General features: G+C 37.7%; 2 protein-coding genes across 4 annotated transcripts; both read left to right on the forward strand.

Moving 5' to 3' along the window:
* The first annotated feature begins 1,662 nt into the window (after positions 1-1,662).
* On the forward strand, positions 1,663-2,772 carry LOC132189943 (protein MIZU-KUSSEI 1). The gene has a single exon (XM_059604800.1). The coding sequence runs from the start codon at positions 1,863-1,865 to the stop codon at positions 2,574-2,576; it is 714 nt and encodes a 237-aa protein (XP_059460783.1). The 5' UTR covers positions 1,663-1,862; the 3' UTR covers positions 2,577-2,772.
* A 4,096-nt stretch (positions 2,773-6,868) lies between these two features.
* On the forward strand, positions 6,869-13,566 carry LOC132191118 (uncharacterized). Of its 3 annotated transcripts, XM_059606128.1 has the most exons (14): positions 6,869-7,183; positions 7,272-7,334; positions 7,561-7,628; positions 7,949-8,067; positions 8,151-8,238; positions 8,353-8,428; positions 9,603-9,716; positions 9,987-10,298; positions 10,480-10,868; positions 11,093-11,192; positions 11,690-11,743; positions 11,830-11,916; positions 12,685-12,813; positions 12,956-13,566. In XM_059606128.1, the coding sequence occupies exons 5-14, from the start codon at positions 8,171-8,173 to the stop codon at positions 13,274-13,276; spliced, it is 1,650 nt and encodes a 549-aa protein (XP_059462111.1). In that variant the 5' UTR covers positions 6,869-7,183; positions 7,272-7,334; positions 7,561-7,628; positions 7,949-8,067; positions 8,151-8,170; the 3' UTR covers positions 13,277-13,566. The 3 variants fall into 3 exon arrangements, with proteins under 3 accessions (XP_059462111.1, XP_059462109.1, XP_059462110.1); XM_059606126.1 differs by lacking the exon at positions 7,561-7,628; XM_059606127.1 differs by lacking the exons at positions 6,869-7,183; positions 7,561-7,628 and having other exon boundaries at positions 7,256-7,334.
* Positions 13,567-13,981: the final 415 nt, after the last annotated feature.

Consider the following 13,981-nt stretch of genomic DNA (forward strand, 5'->3'; position numbering starts at 1 on the left):
AAAATGATCATGTACCATAATTAATTAGGGTCTTAATCTTTTTCTTTTTTCACAAATATGTCATTTTTTTAAGATTAATTAACTATATATACATTACCAACTTGGCTGGTAAAATAGCCAACCCTAAGATAAACATTTAGTGAAAGAATAATGCAAACTCAATGATGAATTTACAGATGAATCATTTATCTTCCTATTAATAGCTATTCTTACTCCTAAGAATAAGAACTCTAAAAATGGAGATAAATGGTGGCCCGTCATCACCCCTAATATATATATTTTCAGGTTTTCTTTTAATATAATTATTTGTTTTATTTTATTTTATTTTATTACATATATTTATATTTTTGATACAATTTTATAAAAAAACATGTGTTATCATCAAACTAAGAAATAAGAATAAACATTTCATTCAATATTTTTTTTTTATTCTCAATAATTAACAACCAGTAATTTTCATAATAAAATAGCCCTTTCTCATGCTACACGTGCCCTTAAGGTTTATGCTTAATGGAGTCGGCCTCATCTGACTTAATTAACTAAACCTATCAAAATTATTTCAGCTTTTAGACTTGCGCTACCGACCTTTTTCTCATACTGTATCGACGTAATTGACTAAACTTTCCTCAATGTTGCGGTAAAAGTTGAGAATCTGAGAAGAAGATGAGATTTTAGTCGGTATTTGAGGCATTTTTAATTAATCAATCTAGTGGAGTAGTAATTTTGTGATGGGATAAAGTTTTAATTAAATAGCAGTATCTTTTGGGTTGCAGGATTGTGGGACAGACGGGACTAATTGGGTCTAATCATTGCCTCGGGCATGCTTCTTGCTCATATACTCATGCATGCCATCCCATCCACTTTATTCAACCTTTCTTCCTTTTTTGTTTCTGACTTTTTGCTTTACGCCTGGGGAAGCCTTACTCAGGTTAAACTTCTCGCCCTGCCGCTGCTGCTTCTTGTGGGCAGGTTGTTATTCTTGTTTCGTTTTTTCACCCTTCTTCTTTCTTTTTTTACTTTTAATTGGTAAAAGGGTTGGTGGATAGTTAATTTCGTGGTACGAGATCAGAGTCAACGTTGCTAAAACACACGCCCACAAAAAGATATGGCCTTCGCCAATTACATATTCTAATTGGTTTTTGTCTCCGACTGGGATCTCCAGAATTGCTACTCCAGATCGAGATTAATAAAATTTGAAATTTGAAACCATCTCTATTAATGAGTTCTATGTAAACTAGCTGAAGTAGTTATGCTGAAATATGGACGTGATTAAGGAGATCAGAGATCACCTGCATGCATATATCAAAACATGAACTAAACTGCCTGCAAATTAAATACTAATGTAATTTTCCTTCATGAATAAAAGTTGGGGTTGATCAGTCTTAAGAATCTCCCCCCATGAGTACCCTGCAGCCATCCATAAGTGTATATATATATAGATTACAATTTACAAAGTAGAGGGATTTGTGGATTTTGATGCTGGTAAATTTTGGCAATGAATATCGGATAAATTCGAGAAAGCTTTCAGCATCAGGCACGCCACCCACCTGCAAGTAGTTCCAAGATTGGGGCCCCCACACGCCCTCGTGGGCAGAATTATTGCCCACGATTCCTCGGCCCACCTCTCATTCATTCATTCCCCTATGCCTTTCCGTCACTTTGCTCCTCTTTCTTGCTTATTTATTGGCTTTTTAGGTCACACTCCTCTCCATACTCCATACTCTTTGAGTCTATACCTTTGTTTCCTCTTCGATCTCCTACTAGAGATACCCGGTATACACTCTCAGTCTCTCTCTCTCTCTCACATAAACTCCTATAGCTACTAGGCTGATTATCAACAAAAGTTCACATCTAGAGAGAAAATGAGGATGATAGACTTGGGAAGCCAAAGAGGCCCCCTACATATTATCGACACTGCAACCTCCGTAGACTGTGGCAGAGAAGTGAGGTTCCGCCGATCCTTTCGCTCCCTGGTGGAGTGCATGGTCCCATGTTGTGGCTTCCAACCATCCGACTCCCTCTCCACCGACACCGACTCAACTCACGGCTCTTACTCCACTAGTACTACCGTCACCGGTACCTTCTTCGGTTACAGGAAAGGCCGAGTCAGCTTCTGCCTACAAGACGACACCCGTAGCTCGCCTCTTCTGCTTCTGGAGTTCGCCGTCCCCACCGCCTACCTGGCAAGAGAGATGCAGTACGGCTTGCTCAGAATCGCGCTCGAGTGTGACAGACAAAAGGATATCCGGTCCATCAGCTCCTCCACCTGCTCCCTCTTCAACGTCCCCGTCTGGTCCATGTACTGCAACGGCAGGAAGGTTGGCTTCGCCATACGGCGTCAGATGACGGTGAGCGACGTGGCGGTCCTGAAGCAGATGCAGACTGTCTCTGTCGGGGCGGGTGTTCTCCCTGTTGCGCCGCACAAATCCGAGGTGGATGGGGATGGGGGTGACCTCATGTACCTACGAGCCAGCTTCGAGCGAGTCATTGGCTCGCCCGACTCCGAGTCCTTTCACATGATTAACCCCGTTGGGAGTTCCGGCCAGGAGCTCAGCATCTTTCTTCTCAGGTCGTGACAGCTGCCAAAGCCGTTGACCGAATGAATTGTTCTTATATATATTTAGTTATTATGTCACTGGATCCCAACCTATCTTCATGTATTAGGAATGTTAGTTCTTCATCTTATGGCATGTAGCTATATATGTAACTGGCTATATATGTATTATAATTTATCATTTTTAATTTCAGATGTGCTCAAGTATTTTATCCTCACTTTACGCCCAACTCTTCTAATTATATACTCATTCCCTAAACTCTAACCGTGTCGGGTTCGAGTTTTGTTGAAGGATAAATATAAGATATATTATAAATGTCAATTTTAATCCAACAATTTTGGTTAGATCTTTAAATTTTAACACACTAACTATTAATTTTATGGTCAATTTATATTCAATTCACCAATTGTATTAAAAATAGTCAGTTCCACTCTAAAAATGGTCGTGTCATAGAAAATTAGAAGGGTGAATTAAGGAAAAATTTAATTATATTTACGCCTCTTGAATTGATCATTTTCGCAAGCTGAGATGTCGTGTCACCTGCGAGCTGCGATACTATAGCTTTGTTGTTGGGTCTTCTCTCGTTCTTGGCATGCGCATCCATTAACGGAGGCATCGGCATCAGCATCAGCATCGGAGGCCATGGTTATGGTGTTGACTGTTGACTGGAGCTTTTTAATTATTGGTTGCTTTAGAAGGGCTGTTGTTGTTACAACATGTATTATGCATATAGTGAGTTCCAGCGAGGGGTGTGATTGATTTGTTTTGTGTCCCCTGCAAAAGAGTCCCCAATATCTCTTTGTGTTCGCTTGAAGACAGCTCGTTTACGTGGGAGGAAAAATGGAACAGTGGATAAGATATACAGATATGGACATGCACACGAGAGGCCTCATTTCAGGCCCAATCACCACGACAAGGGCTCCACTTACTTTCCCATTTCTAACCCCTTCCTCTTCCCGATTTTTCTTTTGGGTATCAAACTAATCAAATACTATTACTTAAAGGGACGTCCAAATATTTTATCAAACAACTAATGACTTCAAATCATACTTTTTTTAACATATTAGAAGAAAAAAATGCTACCTCATATCCACTTTTAACTTTATAATTTATGATATAACAGTAAAAATTGCTATTAAATTTTAGATGAATTTTCATAATCACGTTAAGAAATATGTAATTAGGAGATAATTAATCACTCAACTTGAATATAATTATATACAAAAAATAACACAAATTTCAATTATTTGCTTTAAACTAATGTGATTGGATGATATTTAGAGAATATATAGTAATATGAAATGGGTAGATAATAAACTTTACTTAAGGGTTGGAGACGAACAAAAACACAAATCAGATTACAAATTCAATACCCTTTCTAATACCTTGACCCTTGTCTTTATACTTAGACTTATTCACGTACACCACGTGACATGTAATATTTAACATGAAACCACCTACAACACACCACTAACTACCAACTATATACACATATTGATCACACGTAACGTAAGTACTACCCATAATATAACTTGATTACTACGTACGTACCCACGTAGAAAGCTGCTACCCACTACACTAAGATAGTGTAGGAGATCGATATCATTGAGCAACTTTGAAGGAACATTAAGGGCGTGGGATGGGACACTATCACAATCATTTATCAATATTTGTGTGATGTGATATAATTATCAATAATTAATTTCTCAATGTAGAAAAGTAAATATATAATTTGCAAGAACATCATCCCCGTGTTATTGTGAAGTCGTTTTTGAATGATATTATGTATTGGAAAAACAAAAATATCAGAAATATTAAAAGAATTATTAATTGAGAATTCATTTTAGAAAAGAGAAATGCTAAAAGTCATATTGTTTTAAACAAAACTAAAATAAAATTGGAGGCAAACCCTTGAGTAGCGTATGCAACGAGAACGAGAGGCACTGCCGCGCACGTTTGTCAGTAAAGGGCTGGATCCTGGAGGCTGGAGCATCATCAACTATATATCCACCAGCAAGAGCTTTTGGGGAGTGATATAAAATGGAGGACCAGTGGACCACCCTCCACCCTCCGGGCTCCAGGCTCCGGGCCCAATTCAGAAGTTGGACTCTCTGCCTTTTGTCCCTCTTTGTATCCAGCGTGTGCCTGAGGTCGTGGTGCGTGCTGCTTCCGTTTGTACATGATCAGATCGAGGACCACCTTACCTACTCCTCCACACATGGCACATGGATCGTAAGATGTTGGAAAATAAATTAAAGTGATTCTGTGTGTGTGTGTTTTAATTCCTAGCCTTCTAAACTTGTAAACAAGTACAACAAATTTATAATGCCATCTTAATTTCACGACTTTTATTAACAATATGTGATACAAGATTTCATTTTTTCTGTTGAAATGCAGATCAGATGTATGTATGTATGTGGCTTGTGATGGGTTTACATGGGCCCTTTCATAGTCGGAGAATGTTCGCATTTATGACGTGGTGGGCCGCGTACACTTAATGGGCCTTCCATCAACCACTTGGACCACTGGACGATATCAGACTTGTCTCAACAACGGATAGTCCAAGAGAATTAAAAGCAAGCAACCAAGTCTTACAATGACATCACATTCTCCTTCATTTCTCTAATTTATGTAGAAGCCTTGGAGTTTTTTAGTCTTAACCACACACACTAATTCATCCTTTCCTCACCTCTTAGCAACTAATTATAACAAAATCCTTGTGTCTCATAATTATTATTGTTAGGGAAAAATATCTCCTAGCGGGTTCCATTTTATTTTACATATATTTATAATATGCTACTACCCACTCACCTAATCACACACACACACACACACACACACACACACAAATATATATATATATATATCTCACTTTGACTCTCTTAAATAGAAAAAAAAAAAAAAAAAGGGGAAAAAGGGGTTCTCTTATTCTTCCACACAAGGCCTCTTCACCAAAGACCTACATACAGCCACGTCTCTCTCCCTCTTGAATTTGCTAGTCTCTCTCTTTGTCTATCCTCACTCTATCCTATTTCTTGTATATTTCACTCGACACATTGGTTAAGGAGTTCTCTCATTCTTCTACACAAGACCTCTCCACCAAAGACCTTCTTCTACACAGCTACGTCTCTCTCCCTCTTGAATTTGCTAGTCTCTCTCTTTGTCTACCCAGCGCTCTCCCATTTATTATATATTTTACTCAACACATACTGATTTATGGATAACTAGATACTAATTTTCATTATATTTTTTTATTCACAAATAAAAATACTAATTTAAGCACCGAAGAGTCTCTCTGACCTTATTTTTATTTTACAGAAATCTCATTGCAGTCAAGAAAATCATTGTGTAAGAAATTCGTGAACTTGGAAAAATGCTCCAACAATCATGTTTCATCTTTGAGTGACAACCAATTTGAATGGTGATCATTGATTGCTCAATTTAGTTTATTTAAGTGAAGACAAAGATGTTATAATTGAGAATTTCTCATATTTTCTTTTTGAGCAAGAATATCGAATAGGGAAATTCTGCTCAAGCACATAAGTTAACTCACCCGTGAGACTCTTCTTGTGGGCTGAGTAATTCCCTTCTCACTCTCGTGTTATTATTCCTTGTCTCCTTCTCTTAAAAATAAAATTACAGTATATATATATAGTACTAAATTGTAGGATATGAATCATGAGAGAGGGTGTATTTGTTTGTTTGTTTGTTTTTTTATTTTTTTGATATGTTCGTATAAGAAAAAGAAAATGAGAGATTCAAACTAATAATTTTCACTTCATAAAGCGTAGTCTCCAATCGATTGAACTACCATTTAAAAATTAGAAAGAGTGTGTTTGTAATAGACCTGAAATGTATAGCAACGAATCTTTAGAAGCACAAAAGGTGGATTAATTTCCTCCTGCCTTCCTAATAAAGAATATTGAATCTGATCAACTTGGTAGCAATATTTTTACTCTACCGGTTGCGACTCTCGAGGCTGCCTCCAGAAGAGCATGGCTGTCCATTTTCTTTTCCAATTTGTCAGCAATGTATTGAAGTAGCCAACTATTTTTTAATATATTCCCAACTTAAAAATTATCACTAATACGGTAAATCTTCCCGCCCTTGATGTCAGGTGACGGAAGTTCCCGCCAGATAATTATCCGGCCATTTTACCTGTGGCTGTGGACATTAACTTCAACTTGTTAAAAAAGGTGCACGATTGACCTAGAGAAGGTCCAATAAATGCTTTGGGGAGTACTGCATGTAATTAGTTTAGTTGCTGGCTCCAACTTCAATAAATAATTAATCTTCAATTTCTCTTCCTCCTTCCGCTTTCCTTTGACGATAGAAAGCTTTAAACAAAATCCTGGGTTCCGCATGTTAGCTGTCTCTTACTGATGCGATCCCAACCATTCATCCAAAAGGCAAGGGGGGTTGTGATCTTTCTTATTTCCAATAAAATAATACTAACGTAATTACACCATCTTCAGAGGTTATCGCTATAAGCATGTTTATTAGTACCAACTAAGCCAACAGACTAGTGTAACTGAGAATTCAACCCAGAAAACTGAGAAGAGAGGTGGGGTTTCAAAGTAATCCCGATGGGTCCCTCTATTCATTGCAGAAACAGCTGTAATTTGGATGTACTTCCAATTCCATTACTGTTTATGTTTATGTTTTCCAACAAGCTTTGGCCATCTCTAACACTCTCTCTATCTGCTCATGCATTAGATTCTTTGACACACAAAAAAAAAAGCTGCTTTTCAGAATAGTTCAATGAGTGAATATTATCTGGTAAGCTTTCTATTCTCTGATTGCAATATCAATATGTATATTTATGCGATGGAAATGAAGTGGGATGCATGCGGGGATTTAATTAATGCAGTGGGGATGGGGTAGGCAGAACCATACACCTGCACCCTTTTTTGCTATTTGTAATCATAACTGTTTACTTTCCTCCACCTAATCTAATGATGATTTCTGGGTTTTTTTTTTTCCTCTTTAATTATGATTTTCGTAGACAAAGACAGTTGCTCTTCCTCAATGACGCATAATTGTTGTTTTTAATGCCCAACTCAGCACATTTTGGTGGGTCGTCTCTGCTTTCAAAGATATTGTTTGATTGAAAGCCTGTTACTCATGTCTCATAATATTCTTTTTTTTATGGTTCTTTGCTCATAGGAATTAGGAAGTTGTTTATACCCACTCCATTTCCTATAATGTGTGATGTATTTGGCCTAATTAATGGTTTTTAAAGCACTTGGGTGGTTTTGGTTTTGTTGTTCGGATAGCATTTGCTGGTGCTTTGTCTGATTGTGTTTATAGGTACCTGTTTCGTACTGTCACCGGCAATGTCAGCCTCTTTGACTTCTTTTTCATTTTCTTCTCCTTCTTTTCCTTGCTATTAGGCATTAGCTGGTGATATATGTATGCGTTGAAGCTTTCTCTCCCAGTATACAGATAGTTGTCTTTTAGGTTATGACGAGAGGTGGCGGCGGGGCTTTGGATATGCCCAGCATTTGACTAGGTAACGCTGTTTCCCTTTTCTGGTTCAAGCATTTGCTGGTGTTTTGCCTTTCCTAATGCTCACTGTTGATAATGATCTATCAGAGGTTTCAGAAAAAGAGAGGATGTTGAGTGTGAATTGCCGCTCCTCCTCCTCTTCTTGCCCCTCTCCTCCTCACCTGAATTTCGCAAGGTAAGCTTTAGAAGATTCAACAGTTTTGCTACTGCAGTTGCTCCAATGCCGTTGCTTCAATTGTATGCAATTAGTAACTTCTTCTCCACTGTTGTCATTTTGGTTTATTTGCAGTGCGCCTGAGAATGGACTTCTCGGAAGTGTACTAAATATGTCACCCAGTCCCAGAATATCATCCTATTTTAATCGTGTAAGCATCCTGACATTTTTGCCCAGTTGCTTATCAAGTGGTCTTGACATTTTCTTTACATCTGATGCTTGAGATTCATTTTCCTAACATTGTTTAACATATTAGTGGGGCTGTTAAGTGGTTCAAGTGAGTTCCCCTCCTTCGGCTCAGGCTCTGTTTATGGGAAAATATAGATTAATGAATTGTACACCAAACCAATATTGTCAACTCCTGGATGTATTTCTTGCTGGAAGTATCCACGGTCCAATTGATAGGGAGTGGGACTAAATAATTTAATAGGGTAGCTGCTGAACCATACCACATAGTTCCGCCAAGAACAAAAGTGGAGAAAAAAGAAATAAGAAAAAAGTGAGTGAAAAGAATGGCAGGAATACTACTGGGTGGGACAGTTTCAATATTCCCTCAAGTAATTTTTTGTATAGACATTACTGAACCATACCACATAGTTAATATGCTGAAAATCCCTGCTGCAATATGATAAGAGCTATTGCTCATGGAATAGACGGATCAAAAACCTTCTATACCCCACGTCGGATTTATGGATTGTAAACTTCCAATTAATCATAAGGATTAGGCACACATAGTCAAGGAGAGTACAAACCTGTGAAATGAAATGCGCCAAACCCAAAACAAGCCCCTGTTTATTTGCAGCACTAAATGGAAGCTTAAATCTTGAGGATTGGGGAATCGATAAATCACTATGATTACCACATAGAAGAAACCAGCTATTTTTTCATTTGAAACATACATATACATAACATAACTTGTTTAATGGCATAAAAAACACTACACTTTCTTGCTTGCTTAGTCGAGAAAAAAAAATAAAAAATAAAAAGCACACTGTTTCCGGAATTGAGTTTTGTAATTTATGGCCAAGTGTTTAGATCGAATTTTGGCCCCAGATCCAGCCAAACACCCGGTCCTTATTTTAATCAGATTATCTGTCAAGTAGTTGATGAGAGACTAAAATTTTCATTATCTGTTGTATCAAACTAGTAACGTATCATCATACCATGTTTCATGATATCCTGACTTGAAAAATCATGACCTTCCCCTGCATAATGACTCATTTACAAAAGGCCTTGATTTCAGGACCAGTCTTCATGCGCTTTTTTTTTTGTCTTTTCTTTGCTGGGTATCTTCATGCAATTACCCTCTGTAACTTTTGACACAGTTTGTACAGTCGGAAAGAATATTATCCGACCAGGCTTCCCTGTGCTGGGATTCGAAAAAGGCAGTGACTTGTTCCTTCAACTCTATTCCTTCCGATGGCACTCCAACTCTGAAGGTTTGTACATTTTACACACCTTTATTACCAACTATAAAACTGATGATGTTAACCAAGGAATTCTCCAGAACTTCCTATGCATGTCTGCGGATGTGGGCTTCAAATATCTGATCTTGTTGAAATAACCTTTTCATACTCTACACAACTAGTCAAACTACTGATGGTGTTTTACCATCTTCAAGAATCATTCATGTTCAATCACCAGATAAAGCCATTATCTAGCATTCTGTTGTATTTATTCTAACATTTTATTTGGACTTTGAAATACAGTCTTCTGCGGAGTTGAGGGAGGAGATTGCTACCCTTGAGGGTGAAATTATGCATTTGGAGCGTTATCTTCTTTCACTCTATCGGACAGCTTTCGAAGGGCACGTAACCTCCTTATCAGATACTCCTGGTCCCTACTTACAATACAAAATTGAATCATCACCACTAGTTCTATCAAATCAATTACATCACAAAAAGGAGCAATATGTGTCCAGAGGTGGTTTAATCCATCATGATAAAATGTCTCCTGCACATGGTTGGGCCAGTTCAGATAATCAGAGTTGTTCTGCAAATTTAAAACCAACATCTAGTAGGGTAACATGCCTCCCTTCTCTGATCTACATTTGGTTAATAGAACCATTTTTCCATACAGGCTTACAACTCTTTATAAATTTGTGAATGTGTTCTTAGATGCTCTATGTTGTAATGCATTGTGAGATGCATATCTTCGACATAAATTTATAGTTACAAATTTTTCTATGGTGAGAATTTGCAGGACCGGAAAAATGTTGGTTCTGGTCATCGTAGCCTAGCAGATCACCTTGCTGCTTCTTGCTTTGATAACAACCTTTACACTCCAGATAGACTTTCTGAAGACATTGTGAGATGCATATCTTCTATATACTGCAAACTTGCGAACCACCCTCATACCCATTCAGGCTTGTCGACTTCTCCTAGTTCTTCCTTGTCCTCCTCGAGTATATTTTCTTCTAAGAATCCATGTGATAGTTGGAGTCCACATTACAATGAAGATGCTTCATTGTACCCTCAATTTCAAGTATTAAAAGAAGATAGTGGACCGTATTCTGCCATGGTGGAAGTTCTGAAGATATGTTTAGACGACGACAGTTTCAATTTTGCTGCTAAAATGCTACAAAATTTCAGGTGGTCCAAATATTCTTCATCATTGTCAACTAGCATGATTGGACATATACATTAGATGAATATGGTAGCCCTGAACTTTGGTCTGTTTAGTCCCATCCTTCTAAGATTCAAAAAAGGGAGGAAAAGCAGAACTGGAGATCTCAGGACTTATGTTAAGAGAAATTGTACTTTCAAAAGTTTTTATCATTTCATTTAATGCTCTCATTTCTTTGAATGCTGTCTAGGTCATTGGTTCGAATTCTCGAGAAGGTTGACCCGAGAAAGTTGAAACGCGAGGAGAAGCTTGCTTTCTGGATCAATATTCACAATGCCTTAGTGATGCATGTATGGCTCTCCGTTGAACTTTTTTAGCTTTAGCTTACAGCAAAATCTGGCACTCTGAAACAGACAAAAAATTATGTCATAAAGTGGAAATGCTAGCAACGAGCTAACAAGGAATCCCTCTTGAATTATTTACATCAATGTCATCCCAGGTGTATGATTTTTGCTAATCATGTAGAACAGTATTATTAAGGCAAACTAAAACCAATTGCAAATAGTTTGTAGCTCTAATTTCAGACCAGATGGTTCCAGTCATCCATTATGTTTATTAAACACCTCTGTAAAACTTGTACACTAAACTCCCTGCCCATGTGCCACGTGATCAGACCTCTAACAATGCTTCATGTTGATTGTACTATAGTTCTAAAATATTTCCTTTTGGGATACATAATTCTTTTTTTCAGTTGATCTATCTAGTGCTTGTTTTCTATAATAAATTCATGTGCTATTGGCTACAGTAGTAAAGACATCTGGTGAGGCTTACGATGTTCTGATTGCAGGCATATTTGGCATACGGAATTTGTAATCGTACAAAAGGTTCCTCCATTTTAAAGGTAAAAAATTTACCATAAATTTATTGTTGGTGTTTGCAATATATTTTAAGTAAATGTACTCTCACTTGAATGAAATTCATCTTCAGGCAGCATACAATGTGGGCGGGCACTGCATTAATGCCCATGACATACAAAGCTCCATTTTAGGAATTCGATCACACCACTCAGCTCCAGTATGCCTTTTACTCTAAAATCCCTCAGATATCATTCATGCACTCATAACATATATGATTCCTTTTATAGATATTCACTATTTATGCATGAAGGCATATATGACCTCCATCCCAACCTGTGGAAGTTTCCTAGTTTTGTTTCTTTCACTGTGTCTCTCAGTGCCCGTGTGGTTGTTAAAATTGGTAAAAGCACTTGAAAATTGAAGCATGGTTGGAGTGCCTCGGCTTGATCGGATGAGTAAGGCATCTAGAGAGAGCAAGAGTGGGTAGGTCAATATGTGTTATGAAGTGGGGTTGGAATTACCAAGTCCCAGGAGGTTTAAACCTCATTCCAAGAGGTCTAAAGGTTCTTGGCCCTTGCCATTGACCTAAGTAGGCCTTTTGCTTTTGGATTAATGCTTTTATTCAGCACCTTTGAGGACTAGTTTCCCTAGAGACTTGAAGTTGCCTGGCCCTTCATCTTAAGGGGTGGTTCTCTGTGTTCGATGAGGGAATATCACAACGAATGTTTGGTTCTCCTTTAGGTGTATTTTGTTATTCTCATATACATGTCAACTCTATGGTGCACATGCGGAAGATCATTCAGCCGTCCACAGTTGCAGAGGTGCCTTAATATTTCAGTTGGGGTTAAGGATATTGAAGTCATATTATGTTGATTTAACATAATTTCAAGCTAAATAGATCCCCATTCTGCATAAAGCAAGACATGTACTTATTACAATCACAATTCATATATTTAATGCTTTCCTGAACACAATGTGAATGCAGTGGCTGCATACACTGTTTTATCCAGGAAGAAAATTGAAGACAGCGAGCGTCAGACATGTATACGCGTTAGAATACCCTGAGCCACTAGTTCATTTTGCGCTATGTTCAGGGGCATACTCCGACCCTGCGGTATGAATGTTTTTTCTTCAAAGCTATGAGTGGTAACAATTTCTAGGTCCATAATGAGAGTGTGAAAGAATACTTTTGGATTCTTTTAAATGCACATGCATTTAGTATAGTCTGATGTTTTGTGATTTCTTGTTGGATGTAGGTTCGAGCGTACACAGCGAAGAATGTATTTCAGGATCTCAGAGTTGCTAAAGAAGAGTTCATTCAAACTAGTGTCCATATCCACAAGGAAACAAAGATTTTCCTGCCAAAAATCCTTGACTACTTTGCAAAGGATATGACACTAAGCATGCACGGGCTTTTGGAGGTAATAAATGAGAATCTATCAGAAGTTCAACAGAAGGCTATAAAAAAATGCATGAAAGGAAGGGTGGATAAGTGCATCCATTGGTTACCACAGAGTTCAACATTTCGATATGTGATACATGGAGAATTAGCCAAAGGGAGAACAACAGCCAGCTGATCGGTACTTGCTCCGTATCAGTGTATGTAGGAGGGATCTTAAAGCGTTTGTTTGTTTGTTTTTTTTTTTTTTTTTGTTTTAAACAAATAAGGAATAAATGTGAAGCTGTACAGGGGTAATTAGAAAGACAAAACTAAATATATTTTTTTTGTTAGATTTAAGCAACAATGTTCTCTCTCTCATTTTGTTCACAGCATGTGTAAATTAATTGTCGAGAAAACACGTGTCTCCACTGTTTGAAGATGAACCCTCCATTGGATCGTTGCTTGAACAAGAACATTAATTGTGTAGTGTTGTGTTGTTTTTGTGTGGGAGTGGCTTGCTACTTTCTATCCTAAATTTACAAGTGGTGACAATGGAATTTAATGGGCCGGGCCCAACTCTTTTTATATAGAGAACAGACTTTCTCAAATGTTCACAAATGGGGCTCAATTCATTAAACAAACAGAATGACTATGCATGTCCAACCAATCATGAATAAATACAACATTTTTCGCCATACACAGACACAGGTGCATTAATGAATCTGCTTATATCAGTATCCGGATTTTGGGCAGTGGTTTTTAGAAGACAATGAGCGATAAATTTGATATGATGCAGTGTTTTGTCTCCATTAAGTTGAAGGGTCAATCTCTAGTTGAAGGACACAAAAAGCTTAGCTTATGTCAATATCTTATAGAAGTTGTTATTCTCATTTATCTTTAG

Source organism: Corylus avellana, chromosome ca8, assembly GCF_901000735.1.
Source record: "Corylus avellana chromosome ca8, CavTom2PMs-1.0".
In the NCBI taxonomy this organism is placed as follows: domain Eukaryota; kingdom Viridiplantae; phylum Streptophyta; class Magnoliopsida; order Fagales; family Betulaceae; genus Corylus; species Corylus avellana.

Coding starts and splice junctions, on each gene's coding strand:
- LOC132189943 (XM_059604800.1), top strand. CDS start 1,863: ATGAGGATGATAGACTTGGGAAGCCAAAGAGGCCCCCTACATATTATC.
- LOC132191118 (XM_059606128.1), top strand. CDS start 8,171: ATGTTGAGTGTGAATTGCCGCTCCTCCTCCTCTTCTTGCCCCTCTCCT. Junction 9,717..9,986: donor ATGGCACTCCAACTCTGAAG/GTTTGTACATTT, acceptor TTTGAAATACAG/TCTTCTGCGGAGTTGAGGGA. Junction 10,869..11,092: donor AAAATGCTACAAAATTTCAG/GTGGTCCAAATA, acceptor AATGCTGTCTAG/GTCATTGGTTCGAATTCTCG.